General features: G+C 41.9%; 1 protein-coding gene across 21 annotated transcripts in view; it reads right to left on the reverse strand.

The window, feature by feature from the left end:
* Cac (calcium voltage-gated channel subunit cacophony) overlaps positions 1 to 16,801 on the reverse strand; it is a 192,370-nt gene that overhangs the window by 28,093 nt on the left and 147,476 nt on the right. For 14 of the 21 annotated variants that reach the window (XR_013009585.1, XR_013009586.1, XM_076430363.1 and 11 more), the window contains 4 exons: positions 11,715 to 11,825; positions 4,714 to 4,797; positions 1,531 to 1,569; positions 15 to 131 (listed from right to left, as the gene is read on the reverse strand). Coding sequence is in view for 19 of the 21 variants with exons in the window: in XM_076430363.1 (XP_076286478.1) it covers positions 15 to 131; positions 1,531 to 1,569; positions 4,714 to 4,797; positions 11,715 to 11,825 (351 nt within the window). In the remaining 2 variants the exon portion in view is untranslated. Of the gene's footprint in view, positions 1 to 14; positions 132 to 1,530; positions 1,570 to 4,713; positions 4,798 to 6,768; positions 6,880 to 11,714; positions 11,826 to 16,801 lie in introns of all 21 variants that reach the window. The other 7 variants (XM_076430272.1, XM_076430251.1, XM_076430316.1 and 4 more) reach the window with 3 other exon arrangements.

Genomic DNA, 16,801 nt, shown 5'->3' on the forward strand with positions numbered 1-16,801 from the left:
AGTTGCGCGCTTACTTTAAAGGATTGTACAAAGGTCCAGAGTAAAATTCGTATCGTGTAGCCCTGCCTGAGTAGTTTGATCAGCCTGGCGGCACGAAACAGCCTCAGGAATCCGACGTTGATGAAGTTCTCCTGCAGGGGACAGAGGAAATTGCACTTAACCCCCAACAAATGCCGACTCCGTTATCGGGAGTGGTATCGGGCTCCGTGCGTGTAACGCGATCAGTTTTTTTTCATACTCGCTTGTCCCGAGATTTGATAGACTCTGGGACAAGTTGGGAAATCCTCTCGGCACACGTACGGAGCTACCGGAGAACACTTGTGGACCGGGATGGACGAAGAAACCGTTCATCGCACACTCAGGCCAAGTTTCGATCAGCTTTGAAATATTTCATAGCATTGCATTCTCACGTACGCGATCGGAATCGATTTGATGAGCGTCGTTCTTTGAACCCATTTGCTGGTACTTGTTTTCATTATTTTTCGGACAGCGCGTTAATACCGCATCCATATGCCTTTCGATTTTGTCTCGTGTTAGTTTGTGTACACGCGAATGGTGTAGAGACACTTGCGTGGGTCGCCGAGCACGTTCCGTCCGCTGGCGTTTGCTTCCCGCGAACCGGACAATGCACTTTTCACGTCATTTTCATTCATAAAGTAAACGAAATTATAGTTGTACTGGGTCTGTCGCGATCGAGGGCAACGAGACCCCGCCCATTCAGGACTGGCCACGCCCTCAGAGCAAAATTGGCAAGCCCGTTTTCGGCAGTCCACGCCTCAGCAGCTGAAACTGTGTTTATACGAGGCGGGTCCTACTCTGAGACGATTGTACATACCTACTTAGTGCTGGCCACACCTCGAATACAAAAATACCGACCCATTTGCGATCAGGCACGCCTTGAAAGTCAAAAGTCTACCGTTTAAGTGCTAAATGCTGGTTACACGATTATTCAGAGGGAAACCTGCCTAATGCCAATAAGACCACGCCTATTCAGAGCAAGCCATGTCACCAGACTATGAAAACTCTTCCTTTTAGAGACAGGCCACGCCGCGCCGTAAGGTCGGAATCACATTTATTCAAAGCTGGGCCGACCCTAGATCGACAATACCACGCCTAGTTAGAACAGGCCACGCCCCCGGAGGAACATAACCACGCCCCCATCCTTTTCCGACGTTCTTCTCCTACTCCTGACCCATTTCCTAACGAACTATCGTAATTTTTGCCGCCAGATATGCTAGTAGAAGGTACCGACACACTTTTCACGCGTTTTGTTCGCGACAACGTTCGTTGCTTCGCGGTTCTCGCGAAGGGAACCTGCCCCAGCGACCCAGTACACGCGCCGTGTCGAGTGTTTATGCAATGTATGAATATCTCGTGTATCCTGTTCCGTTAAAATCCGATCCCGCGGGACATCGTCGCGCGAGTGGTCCGCGAAGTCTTTCTCTTTTTTTGCTTTGTTTATTGATTTTTTAAATTAGGTGAAACGCCGGCACTTACGTCTGGCGGTTGCGAACGTGACGACATTTATACCTTTTTTTCGCCTAGTTGGCCGCCACTCGAAAACCGCTCCTAACAGAAGAAAACACGAGAATTGCAGGATTATTGCATCGATCGTTCTCTCTTGTCTGTCAGTAAGACCGACATCATCTCTTAATATGCGAAACAACAGAGCAGATAAATTAACTAGCGATGTGTGCAACACGTACAATGATATAATCTGAACGATTGGATTCGTTCTGTTGGCCACTGTCATCGCTTACCATCCTCAAAAGCGAGTCAGCCAGCAACGATTCTCATCGATTGATCTGTTCTATACTTGAGTCACTGCCGGTTCAACAACCTACTGGGGTAGAGTGCAAGCAGTTCAAAGGGGGTAAGAGTAGAAGAAACTCGGATCGGCGACGGTATCTCGATGCGGCCTCAAACTTCAATGCTATTCCGACACTGTTATACTGGAACTCTCAATTATACTTGTGTATACAATCTTCAGATACATAATGTGTCTCTGTGTGTGTGTGTGTGTGTGTGTGTGTTCGTGTTTCGTAGGTGTGTGCGGATACGTAGCACGGCAGCCTTTTACTTCGGGTCTTATAAACAGATACTTCTACTGCGGAGGAGTCAAGAGATACTTGATGGGTAGTGCGCTCTCTGCAGTTACGTCGATCGTTCGAACAGTCCAATCTTTACTATACTCAGCAGGAGCCGTGATGCTCGAAGAGGAACACACATACAATGACAATCCATACTTTGGATTCCGTCCGACTTCGAACAAAATTGTCCGATACTTCTAATCATTTCAAATGTGCTTCGAAATCTTATCTTCGAAAAGCTAGACATAGTACAGGGCTGTCTAGAAGTCACTGGACTTTTTCATAAACTTGTTTATAAAAGAATAAATGTGAACTCGTAAACAATTTTAATTTCATTCGATCTTAAAATGTGTCAAATAAATTGAAATAGAATGTTCGACGAGTGAACTTCTTTCTCTTTATTAGTGGAAATGGAAAAAATTAAACCGACTTCGAAAAAACACACTAAAAAAATTCACTAAAAAGTATGAAATAATTTCCATTTAATTTGTGTGAATACACACGAACTTAAATACAATACAATCTTTTCGGAGGCGGCGCAAAATTCAAAAATTTCGTCACTGGAAATTATGAAAATCCTTAAATTCTTCTACATGCTTTCACATTAATATGTATCTAGATACATTAATATGTATCTTCTCTTCCCACTTACTGATTTCCAAGTCCATCATATTCCAATGAAATCATAGTCAGCAACATCCGTTATTTCGAAAATTTTCAATTTTGCGCCGCCTCCGAAAAGATTGTATTGTATTTAAGTTCGTGTGTATTCACATAAATTAAATAGAAATTATTTCATACTTCTTAGTGCATTTTTTAGTGCGATTTTTCGAAGTCGGTTTAATTTTTTTTCGTAAAATTTTTTTATTTCATACTTTTTAGTGGAACGAGCAGAATTTGTAGAACACCGTTGGATGGGTTTTCGGTCTTATTGGTTATTTGCAATAAAAACCACAAAGAATGAAAAAATACAAAATTTGTTTTCAAAGGACCACCCCGGGGACATACTCTACAAAATGCAGAAGGTTTCGTTCCGATTGATCCATCCATCTCGGCGTAATCGGTGAACATACATAGAAAAAAAAAGCGAGAAACAGGCATATACAGATCGAATTGAGTAACCTCCTCTTTTTTCAAAGGCGGTTAAAGAGCGTGTTCCCATTCGAGCATCCGTTCCCTTCCTATGTTACGTGTACGCTGGCGAACACTCTGTGATGATCGTATACTGTGCAGATGTGATAATGTACAGTGTGGGTGTGTAGCGTATGAATGCAGCATATAGCTACGTATAAATACATGAGACTGTAGGGGTTCGCATAAGATTCTTCATTTACCTGCTAGCATATACGTACGTATATACATGTGTCAAAATTTTAATAGACAAAATGTGCACAGGGACGTCTTTGGAATCACGGTGCGCTCGGAACGTGGAAGATTCTGCGCAAAAACAAAAACCTGACGCTCAGGAAATTCATGGAAAAATATCTAAAATGATCATCCAATTGTTTCAAATCTAACCCAGCCTTTTTTACAACGCTTATTTAAATGAATAGTTATAGTAAGGAGCATAACTGATTCCACACACTTTAAACCAGGATAACTTTTATATGAATGGACCAAACGACTTCAATTTTTCTGTAAGGCTAGAAGAATTAGTTTAGTAAATGACGTCTAACAAATAAGTTTTGAAACAATGCATTTGGTCGGAATTCAACATATTTTTTACACATCATTTACTAAACTAATTCTTCTAGCCTTACAGAGAAATTGAAGTCGTTGGTCCATTCATAAAAAAGTTGTTCTGATTTATAGAGTGTGGAATCAGTTATTCTCCTTACTGTGTTATAGACAGGCTGCCCCAAAAATGTATTTCCTTGTAAGGGGTGATTCCTGAGGTCATCCGAAGCAATTTTTTCCTTTTCGAAAATTGTCTTCGTTAAGGAGTTACCAACGAAAAAGAACCCGACCAATCGGAGCGGGGCTACAGCTGAGAGAAGCGCTGGCATTGGCCGAGTCGACATCCGTGTGCTAGTAGCCGCGCTCTGATTAGTCCTTGTTTTCCGTTAATAACTCCGTAACAAAGCGTCGGACAACATTTTCGCAAAGGAAAGAGTTACTTCAAATGATCTCAGGAATCTTTCAAGGAAGTACATTTTTAGGACACCTCTGTGTTATACCTACGTAGAAACAAATTTGGAATCTTTTTAACAACTTCTAGCTATTGTATTATTGTAAATGAACATTTATAATAGTTTGGAACAGCATATGTTCCCGCGCGAGGAATCGCCGTGATCGCGAGCAACACCGTTCTTCCGCGAGCATCCTGTGCACATTAAATTCGTACACGCAGTATTCTGCCGAAACTAAAGAAGCAGCAAAGAGGTTAAAGGAAAGACAGCACTCGAGATGTATTATACAACCAAGCAACACTGGGTCACACAATTCAAATGGGAAATATATTTCGTAGGTGGTGGTACCGCCTCAGGCGACACGGAAGAGCTGATACAAAGAAAGTCCAGAAGTGAGACCACTACTTCTCGCTCAGGACATTTACAACGCGGTCGGTAGTCGCGATTTAATCAAAAAGTGCTGTTTCGACTCGACTTGTCGAAGGACTACGTACCCCGAACTCGATCACGAGGGCGTCCACGATGCTGCCGATCACCGTGACGAAGTCGAACGTGTTCCAGGCATCCTTGAAGAAGTTCTGAGTCGCAGGACCGGGAATAAATAAGTCGATTAGTACAAGTTACTTTCTCTTTCAATTTGCCTGAGTCTCGCCTCGGGCCTTGCTCGAAACTTATTTGGTAGTTGGAGTAGTACAACAAATTCTGGCTGTAAATGTTTTTCAACATTGTTGTTCCAATCGTGTGAATTTCGTGCGACGTAAATGTGTTATTCAGTTTCACTATCATCAGCAAGTAGATTGACTGCAACGAAGATGTTAAAGATATTCGAAATGTTTGTGCAAACCCAGCCAACGTTCGAGCAAACTCCGAGGCTCTTCGAGTGTGTAAAGGATGTCTGCTAACTAACGCTACAGAAGAAACTACGAATCGAGTTTGAAGAAGTAGCGAGTCTGTCGTTTTCTCTGAGTGTTTTGCCATTGTGTGTCTATGTATGTTCAGGTATGCTCGAGTGTGCGTGTCCTCTCGTAGTGTGAGATCGACGTGGGAGGACATGCCTTGAATTGCATCCGTGTGTGTTCATGTGGAACTGTGCGTGTTTGGCATATCGGTGTGTCTCTGTATGTCCGCGTAAATGTGTACTATGAAGTTTGCGTGGTTTTGCGAAGATTGCACCTGCGTGTGGCCGTCTCCTGTGTTCGTGTGGACGTGTGTGTACGCACCCTTGCACGAACGCAAATGTCAGTGAGAGCGCGAATTATGCTCGAGAGTCGTGCTGTTCGGGAAAAAAAGATATTGTCGTGTCGACGATGTAGAAAGGCCAGGTGTCCTCGTTGTCCAGGTGTCTCGTGAACGATTTTCGCGGGTGGGGTAGGTACAATGACGTAGAAAAATGGTGTCCAGAGCAACGAATCGTTTGCTGTTTTCATGGGGTTGATCGCTGTTTCGTGGGGCTAAGCTCGCAGCGAGTTATTCTGGGACGATCTACTGTCGGAAGCGATTCGATCGGTTGAAACGTTGACAGAATCGACGGTTTCAGGGTGCTACGAGAGAGGAAGGATCGAGCACAGGTGGAAAGGTAACCGAGATGCTGTAGAATCATCCGGAGAATTACGTTCTATGAATCATGCTAGAGTTGTCTGCCAGGCTCTAGATTCTCGCTTCGAGTCGATTGTTGATTGCTGTTGCGAGTGTGGGATTTAGTAGATATAGAGTATGGTTGTTAGAGGCAGTACAGGTGAAACTAGGGCAGTTTGTGTCATCGATTCACTGCTTTCGAGTTTGTTTGTGAAATATAGGTGCATCGATGGTTCGATCATTTGGGAGCACTTTTGACAGCTTCGGCAGGTTCGAGAGAGCATCGTAATGCTAATTTTGCAGATACCGGGCTGAATCGAAGCCCATTTTGTACGCAATACTTCGAGGAATATGGACATATTTTTTTTATATTTTTTAGACGAGAGATTATAGTTCTAGATCAATTAGAGAAGAATTTCTTTGGATGCCTCGATTTTTTTGGACTGCAGTGACGGGATCTATTCTGGCCCCGTGATTCAGAAGCACTACACTATAGTGTTCTTAATTTCTGATAAATAATTTCTAATAAAAATATTTATTTCTGTAAGGAAGCAGGTCGAGAGAATGACATAAAAATTTGGCATTTAAAGCGTAAAAGAACGACGCGATTGGCCGAATGTCCACATGACTCGAGTCAAAGGCGCCTTGTTGACGAAATCAGATTTCCATAGTTGGTCCATAGAACCGAATCCAGTATCCATCGAGGAATTGCCTCCCCCTGTCTTTGTTCCGGCGAACAGAGATCATTGTTTCTCGGAACGCGATGGATTATCAATATCTCGCTCGAGAAAGACAATTACAGTGGTGTAGGGGGGTGGATGGGGGTATCACGTACAATTGTATACGGGTCTGTATACTCTCTATCCTACTTGAGATATATATGATATGATATGACATGACATGACATGACGTGATGGTTGCGTGTGATATCGAGTTCTAGAGTGGAGTGAGTGATTAAGAGGCTGTTTCTATACCTTGCATCCGAAGGCGGCGAGTTTAAGGATGCACTCAATGAGGAAAAGGAGGGTGACGATCAAGTTCACGACGGTCAAGATGTCCAATAGAGTCGGCGGCGCCTCGTGATACTACAAAATACACCCAACACACAAACGTAACACAAGCCAAGATTCTGCATCGTTGTCCGCAATTTTTTCCGTTTGCCTCGACAACCATTTTCCGTCGCTTCGCGGTCGGCTGTAACCCTAGAACCACTAATCACGGCGATCACCAGATCAGCTGTGTCGCGAAAACATAATCTCTGTCACTCCGAAAAATTTTATAAAGTTCATTATTACCGCTCGTAGCTTCGAGATTGCGATTAAATCGGTAATCTCGGCTTTGAACGAAGATATCTTTAAAAATATGAAAACACGACACCCATTTATCAGTTTTATTAAGTATTCTTAATGATATGTGAACCAAAATAAATGATCCTGTTATAATTTCGCAGCGTTCTCGAGGGTGTAGACAGCAATAAATAATTTTATAATGAATATATGTAAATTTATGAAATTTTTTGGATCTAGAGAAACAGCGTTTTCGTGACACTCTTCCAGCGTTCTAGGGTTAATCAGCTTCTCCTCGATCAAAACCTCAAGATCTCGATATTTCGAGCGCGTTATTATTAATAATTAGAATCTAGACGACGCGCGTCGATCGTCTTCTGTCGATGGCTATCGATATCGCCGAATTTTTGCGCAAACTTTCGCGACACCGGGTTATTTTCTCAAAACCGTGGTTTTCTATTACAGATGTTAATTGATTGTTCTCGTTGTTGTTTCGCTTCTTTTTTTTTTTGATAAGCTGCACCTTCAGATCGTGAGAATCTCCTTCTTGTCGATGATCATGTCAAATCCGGAAACGGATTGAAGAAGTTCGCACGATCCTAGTTGGCGAGCTTCGGGCTTGGGAATCATCTCGTGACGAGATTACCTCGATGATTTTATTTTATGTATATCCTCCAGTTTTTTACTACTTGTCAAAATTGTTTGATCGCTCTACAAGTTCTTAAAAAATGTAATAAATAATAAGAAACAATGCACGATCTCGGAAGTCGGCTTGGAAAAATATGAAAATCTGTTAAAAATTGGTTAGCAACAGAAGAACTTTGTCCGCAGGAAAAAAATAGGAAAAGATCTCAAAAATGCGATTCCTGTGACGATCACGAAAGAATTGACCGACATTTGGCCAGCAGTGTACCTTACTCGATCCACAGAAAACGTAGAATATACCTTTCTTGATCTACTGATCGCAGTGATCTCGAAAATCCAACTTTTTGCCGAATCAATTCGAAAAGGTGGCGTTTCCCTAGAAACTGAAGGATCCAGCGAAAGGATCGAGGTAATCCCGCCGCGATGGATTCATCATCCCCCTCTGGATCGCGATGGGAAGAACGATTCTCCCGGAAATCGACGAGGCGGAAAGGTCAAACGAATTTTCTCGGATTGAGGATCGATCCGTCTCGTGTTTTCGGCGCGCGAAAACGGTGCTCGATTCTTGCGTGTATGTAGTATGTGTGTAGAGTGTGTGTGGTGTGTATTCATATATATATATAGAGAGAGAGAGAGAGATATGTCTGTGTCCGGAATTAATTAAACCGGCCATTTTCCCTCGGAAGATGGCGGAGCATGGTTTCTGCATGCGTGTTAGTTTTCTTCGTACGAAAGTTTTCGAACGGTTGCGCCTACTCTGCGGATCGACGAGCTGCTCGTTGCTCGCCAACAACTTTCTCGGGGACAATGTTCTCGTGTTTCTGGATCGTTGGATCGTTGGCGGCGAGCATCGAAGAGCAATCGAGTGATCGTGAACCAAATACAGCAGCCGTTGCTGGCCCAGAACTGTCGATGCAACTACAGACAACGCTTTCGAACGCCGAGCGCCGATTCAGCGGTCTCGATCTATTTTGGATAGCGTCGTTCACTCTCTCATAGGATTTACAGAAAGTCGCAACGTAGAATTGCTGCTTGTAATACCAGGAAACTTTTATTTTTGCGTTGGGACGCGCTGAGGCTTATTTAGTGTCGACTTTTTCGTTTGAGGGTGTCCGTTGTGATTCATTGTAATCCTGAATTTATACAGGGTGTCCCAGCCAACTTGACCACCTTGAATATCTTTGTTGTTTCTAAAGATGCGTCAAATGTCTGAAGGACAAAGTTGAATGGTAAAATGGTTCTCGTACGATACCAGAAAAAGTTTTGTTTTTATGTAATTTTTTTAGTGATATGAAGGTCACCTTCATTTTTTTAAATGGAATGAGGTATTTTTTAATATAGCAGTCCTCATCCCATTTTAAAAAATGAAGGTGACCTTCATATCGCTAAAAAAAGATTACATAAAAACAAAAATTTTTCTGGTATCTTATGAGCCCCATTTTACCATTTAACTTTGTCCATTCAAGGTGGTCAAGTTAGCTGGGACACCCTGTATATGATTCAAGGACGCTATGATTTATTTGATGAATGCTATGATTGAATTAACGGTGTTTAAGGATGCTATGATGAATTTGATTAAAACGAGAGAGGGAGAGAGAGATTTAGCATAATAAAATCCACTAATAATTTGCTACAAGCTATTAATGAGTTCTCACATTGATTTATTAAAACGTATTATCCGATTACTCAATTCACTCAGAAATAGCGATTTTGCAATACATCCAAAATTACTTTGCAATATTTCCTGGTACTATAAGTTCGTATCCCACAGCCCAATAAAACGCCTAATCAATAAAAAAAAAAGACGATCAAGACTGTTTCGGCGCTCGGCATTGAAAGCCTCGCGGTGTACGCATGCAAGGATAGAAAACATGTCAACGTGCAGTGATCACGTGCGGATGCAACAAGACGGAGATTTAGCATGCACGGGAGCTTTTGTGGGTTTGGCTTTTTCTACCAATAATCGCTTCTGCTGTATATAGCCAGGGTTTCTTTGCATATCTTTAGAAGGTTCGCGCGAATTTTCCACCCTGTTCCAGGTATCCGGTATTCTCGTTGTATATCTCGTATACCCCGTGGAAGAGATTTTCGTTTCGAAATCAAACAAGAAAAAAAAAAGAAAGAACAGAAGTTCAGATAGAAGAGATAAGAATGAGAGAGAAAAAACATACGGTAAAATAATAATCGACGCGGCTGGTGTTTGATGCTCCCTTACCGGTGTCTATGGCTCGTATGTGTCACATTATGTGTCTCGTGTTGTGTTGTGCGTGTGTTCGTGTTTCATGGACTAGCTAGTAAGTATAATATCACCGGAAACTAGTCCAACAGCGATACGAATACGTATTTCCTATTCTTTCTGTCACTGTTGAGCTGGCTTCCCTTTATCGTGGCAGACACACAGCCTGGCAAAAGTGCACAGTGCACTGACAGCTCAAAGTCGCATTATTCTGCGAAATTTGCACTTTGATTAAACACGTTTTATCCTAAAATTTACAGCACATCAATTAAAATTCCTTTGTCGTTTCAAATCTCCCGGAAGAAAAATTGATGTGATGATGAATTGTTATAATAAATTTAGTTTTAGAGGGATTTTCAAGTTCAAGTTAATTTCAGAAGAATTTTTACTAATTCTGACAATTGTAGTGACAACACGCGGAAGATGCAAAAATTTCTGATGAAACCGTTTCCATAATTTTAGTAAATGTTCTGTATATCGATAACAAAGCACTAGAATCGAATTTCACTCGAAACGAATTGCTGTTCTGTTTGACTCGATATCGTGGGATGGATTTTTCGCGAACTGTACTTTTGCGAGGAGGTGTGCACGGTCATGATCAAATGCTACGATTCGGACAAAGGTCCTCCGGAGTTTCGTGTCGAATCAAACGATCTTATCGAGATGCGAAAATCTTCGCACGACTTTCCTGTCGTCCTCGTCGAGGAATGCGCGTCGACCTTTAAAAGATCGTGCTCACAGCATTCTCTCGACAGTGATCGATCGGTACAATTCTCTGATACAAACAACTCTGAATGCGAACAGGTCGAATAATGAGCAACGAAATGATTCGCGCAATGAAACTAGTCCAGTGAAGACTCTTTGCGATTCTCACTGATGACAATGAATGTTCCAGAAAATTTAGTATATATTCAGGATTGATTAGATGAACGTTTTGGAGGATAGTTTAGAGCTTTCGTGACGAGCTCGTCCGAGTTTTGAGTCGACAGGACACCAGCTACTCTCCGAAGATAACCAGAAAAGAAAAATGACAACGCTCTACTTCCATTCTAATAAGCATAAGTGGCCAGGCGATGGCCGAGAGACGATCGGGCGTTGTTCGATTCTTTTTGGCACGAGTGATCGAATGATGGAGAGTCGAAATATACGGTTCTCAATCTCGAGACTGTAGGATGTCAATCGTGTCCTAGAGGAATTCCTACGTTCCGCGAGCATTGCAGCTAGCTTCATCACTTCATCAGGGGATTGAAGACACTCTTGCTGATACATTATACATTACACTACAGCTAGCTTCATCAGAGGATCAAAGATATGCTACCGATGTCTTGAACCCTCTGATAAAGCTGCAATGCTTGCAAAATAATTCATCCAGGGCATGGTTTACACCCATTAACAGTGAAAACTAGACTGCGGATTTTATGGAATTCATATTAGAACATGCACATACAAAAAATAGTCTTATATTTAGCTCCAGTTTCTTGCAATAAATAAACATCCGCAATCTAGCGACATGATGCCATGGTAGAAAGTCTCGAACCTCGATAAATGAGAAATGAAAAAATCGAATGGATGGAGATCGAACATGTCGCGATCGTTTCTCGGCTGGAGGCCGGCTCGAAAACCGTCTCGAAGCGTCTCGAGCCAGCCGGTCCCGGGCCTCTAAGCGCGTATAATATATATATATGCGTTCATATAAGTTCTCTCGGTAATCTGTTCGATGGAGGGGTTGTTTTGTTGGCATGGTGGAGCTTACCCTCACGCCGAAAGCGGCGATCTTCAGTATGCACTCGACGGTGAACATCCCCGTGAAGCACATGTTCATGTACTTCAGCGTGTTCTTGTACGCGTCGCTTTGCCGATGGAACTGCAATGCATACACTGACAACACACACGGCCGACAGAGACAAACAAACATACGTACAAGCGTTAGAGAATCGCGGTGTTCGCGCGGACGCGGACCGAGCGATCGGGATTTCGGTCGCCGATCGCATTAAACGATCCCCCTGCTCCAGCATTTCGAGCACCGGTCTCGAGAAAGGGGATCGTTCTCCCTTCTCGGTTTCATCAGTCTCTTCTCCCACCTCTATCTCTCCGCTGTCGAGTTAGCTAGCTCAATTCATTATTCTTCACCTTCTTTTTTTTTTAACTTCATTATTCTAAACTTTGGCTTATTTATTTTTGCACGCTGTCGAGGCAGTTAGATTAATTTTTAATTTGTCAAGTGGATTCATCAGTGGTGTGATAATTCATTAATTTGTCGAGGGGGGATTCGTTAGATATTTTCTGTTTATTTCAACAGTTTTGTCGACTCCTCTTTTGCTACGCTTAGGCTACATAGATAAAGTTAACTTCTCAAGTTTACTTGTCATAATCAATATTTGTTGTTCACTTTTGTCTCGCCGTCGACTATTTCATTTAACTTGATTTATTATACCAGGGAACACGGGTGACTGCAATATCAAAGGTAAATCTTTTGCCCGATTCTTTCATTGTAATATTCATTACAAATTAAAAATTTCATTACCTCACTTGCCACTCGACAGCGTTATTACACATTTCTATTGTTCCTATCATTCCAATTCCAGTCCTGTTTTCACTAGAATTAAATCGCAAGTGAAATAGGTCCGCGTATGGTCAGACACGAGTATGATCGGAACATATATGTTTTTGAAATATTAGCGGAATATTGTTAGTTACATTTGCTACTCGACAGCGTTGTCAAATGTTTCTATCATTTCAATTCTTATCTGTAAATAAGTCTACGATTTGATCGTTCTACGTCCACTACATTAACATCGTCAGTGAAATAGATCCGCGTATGATCGGAAACAGGCACAATCACATAAAGGCTTCCCTTTACACAAGAACCATACAAGTCGTACAGTGATGTGTACAATATGTAAGTTACATATATGTTGTTATATATATATATATATATATATATATATATGTTGCTATACATATAACAACGTTTGTCAATCGACAGTGAAAGAAATAGGTGGAGATGGAGAGAGAGAGAGAGATAGAGAAAGAGAGAGAGAGGAATAGACACATAGGTGTACAATATTAGCGTTAACCTAGATACGTGTATCTGTACGACCCTACCAGGTGTGTACGGCGTAACGATCACATTGAAAAGATTGGTTCTTCTTTTATATTGCCAGGGTGAGTAGGGACGGGTTCACAGAGTACTTGTACATTACGTGTTGCTGGTGTGTGCTATGGAGTAGCCATGTCAGCGAAAATCAAATTGTTAATACCGCATTTATTAATTCTAATAATTCTAATAATTTTAATAATTGCATCGTCTTCGTCGCATAATTGGCTGCAAAGTCAGTTACCGACAGAGTTGGGAATTAATCAATTCAAATGTTAATCATGATTGATTGATTAATGTGTACGATTAAAAAAAGAAATCATCGAAAAAGAGCACGTAAACAGAGTTTGTATTATAGACCAAATGACAATACACCTAAACTCAGTTTACATTTTTTTCAGTATTCATACGGTTTTGATTCCGTATTTCATTTCGGAATTTCAGCAGTTATTCATTAATCAATCATCCGTTTGACGATTAATAATCGTTAATTGCAATTAACGACCAAAGTAGAAATTTACGATTATTAAGTACTTAATCGTTAACCGCAATTAACGATTAATAAGTATTTAGTCGTTAACCGCAATTAACGACTAGTTTAGCAGATTAATTGTTAATTGCGATTAACAACTAGTTTAGGAGATTAATTGTTAATTGCGATTAACGGTTGAAGTAGAAATTTAGTCGTCAATCGTCGATTAAATTTTTGCCCAATTCTGGTTACCAACACTATCCACGTCTGTTTATGGTTTCGCTATGTTTACAAAATGTTCACTAATTTTTAATGTTAATTCTTTTGATCTTAAATTAGTATACTTGTACAAGTTAGTGATTTCGCACAGAATTATTTTATTACTTTTAATTCAATTCTTTTCTCCGGTCTCTCGATTACAGCGCGAGCTCAATTTGCAATTCAATAACGTAACTTTTAAATATCGGTGGAATTTAATCGTGGTGCGATAGAGACGGTAGAGAGCCAGCGCTGACATGACACACTGCCAGAAACAGGACTGTCGGGAAGACCGAACGGTAGAATCGAGTCCGAGCATCGCGGCCCACCGTGCCAGCCCTATCCTCTCGGTTAGGGCTTCCTCCGTGGGTCGCGATCGGGATCTGGTATAATGGACGGTGAATGCGAGAGTGTCTGGACGGAAAGTAACAGTTCGGAGAATAACTAACCCGCCTGTGGTGAGCTAGCGGGTCTCTCTACGGCCAAACAGAACGGAACAATCTATCGAAGGAAACGCAAACAAGGTTGTGAACCGAAAACAGGCTAAGAACCGAACACAAGGTACAAAAAACACACACCTCGTCCGGGGTGGTTGAGAAAGGAACGCCTAAGAAAATGAAGATGAAAGAAGCCGAGGGTTTATGGAGAACAGAAACTCGTCAGATAATCCCTCCGCCATTTAGGTATCCTTTTCTCGAGTCTCGAGGTGTTTCATAAAAGAGGGGGGGGGGCAGGTTGTTGTGAAGAAAAAACAGAAGGAAGGGGTGGATCGAGTCGTGCGGGCGCCCCGTGCAAACAAACGTGTCTCCGGCAAACGTGGAACGAAAAAACACACATTCAGAGCCGATTCGGAAACTGCGAGTGTGCTCCTGGTCCCGTGGTCTCGGTCCAGCCGAAGTGGTGATATTTTTTTATTTCTTTTTTTTGGTTTTTTTAATTTTTGCGAGCAATTCAGCAACGTCAGCATGCGATATCCGCGATATCCCAGCGGCCGCGACATCTCTCAGCACGATGCGTGCGTGTGTTCCGAACATTTACGTGCCTGCGAGACGCATAGAGACCCAGAGAGCTGAAGACAGTGATATTTCCGAAAAACTATTTTTGAAAGAATTCTTTTTTAATTGTTGGACCAGACTGTCCAGCTCTGTTTGGTCTCTTTGCTCCGCGACGGACATTCAAACACCGTGTGCCACCACCCGTGTGCGCTCCATTCCCAAGACCATGTGTGCAAGTAAACGTGTGTGAGCCACTTTGTGACGTAACGCATGCCCAGCGTCATGTTCAGGCAATTGTACGGCAACGCCTCGTTAGATGATCGTCTAGCTGTTTTCTAATTATACCAACGTCTCTCACTTTCTAGAAGTAGTGTTTGGTTTGAGATTTTTTGCAGCTGTTCGTCATCTATCGAGGCGCTGTGGTATAGTTCTCGGGTTGGTTGAAATAAAAGAGAGGAGAAGACGCGAGTATTGACGGAACCGGATGGTAATCAACCCTTTGCCGACTAGAAAAATTGCTTGCTGCAGTTACTTGTTGTTGTTCACGTGGATATACCATTCAGAATCTTCTTAGTGAGTAGAAGAAGTATTAAACTATTTTGTACATAATAAACGACCAAGAAACTGTGTTTTCTATTTGTAAAAAGAAGTGAACTACAACGAACTACATTCATTATTTTACTTCTTAACAATTTAACTAGCCCTCTATTTGTTTAGAAAATAAATGGACAAGTATGGAAAAGAAAATTTGAACATTGAATCTACCGTAATCAGATAACCAATTTTTTCGAATACAGTTATAAAGTGAAAATCGTATTTGAGACTAAAAATTCTCTGACAGAAAAACTCAAACAATCCAGTTCAGTGGATTTGGCAACGAAAAATATCGCGACAACATTTCGAGTGCAACTTTTCCCACTAGAATCGGTCCGCAAAGGGTGTACCTGTTCCTTAGATTTTGGATGAAAGCGTAGCGCAGTCTTGGACTTGTCGGCCAGCTCTCTCTGTGCGTTGGCAGCCAGCGATGAAAGTAAACAGTGAGAATGGAAATAGAAAGGCAGAAGGCCACAGAGAGACAGAGACAGTTCAGATAGATAGAATAGAGCAGAGTAAAGAAATAGAGAGAGAGAGAAAGAGCAAAGGATAGAAGAGTATAGTGCTGTAAAAAGTGGTGTGTTGCGGAGTAGTCGCGCGGTGCCAGGGCTCTCGTATATGTCGCAGCTCTTTTTCCCCTGTCTCTTTTGCTTGGTAGAAAGAGTCTCGCGTTGAAAAAATCGAAAGTCTGAAGCCTGTGAATTTCGTGCACGGCTTCGAACCCCGCCACCAGTTCAAACGTGGGCTTGTCGAGGCTTACGAATCGAACACACGCGGTTTTACCGTGTCCAAAGAAATCGGCGTGTTTTCTGTGGTTTCGTGTGGAACGGCTACGGGATCAGAGTCGGGAGAGTTTCTCGCAAGAAATCAAACTTTCGAGCTGACCCTTCGTATCTTCTCTGTCCGAACGACAAAGCTGTTTCGCTTATTCTAGCATTTTGTGTTTTACGAATGAATAAATCAATGGAAGATCATTTGCTTGATTATTATCAGAATGAAGATTGTCCCTCTGTGTAGCTTCGGGCACTGCCGAAGTCGGCACTGCCAGTCGGGCGAGTCAGAGGAGGACAGAGAAGACACTGGTAGCTGGAGAAACGGAGAACGAAAAATTGAACGCTCAAAATGCACGCACAGAAAGTATAAGAAACACCATAGGAAGCGGAGAGTGTCTGAGGAATTGCCAGATCTGCTGTGGTGGTACAACTGCGAGACTGGTCGATTATGAACTAATTCTTCTTGTAAAAAAATAATAGAATTTGAAATAGACTCTCTGGTCAGTAAAAGATATTTCTAATAAAATAGCTTATGGAAATGGGAATTCATTTATCATTGTTAACAGTATCTACAGATGATATTTATGGTCAGTAGAAATTTGTAAGAGATTGAGTTTAACGAAATAAAAATGTGTAGAAAAACATGTTTCG

The sequence above is a fragment of the Lasioglossum baleicum genome, chromosome 1 (genome assembly GCF_051020765.1).
Source record: "Lasioglossum baleicum chromosome 1, iyLasBale1, whole genome shotgun sequence".
In the NCBI taxonomy this organism is placed as follows: Eukaryota; Metazoa; Arthropoda; class Insecta; order Hymenoptera; family Halictidae; genus Lasioglossum; species Lasioglossum baleicum.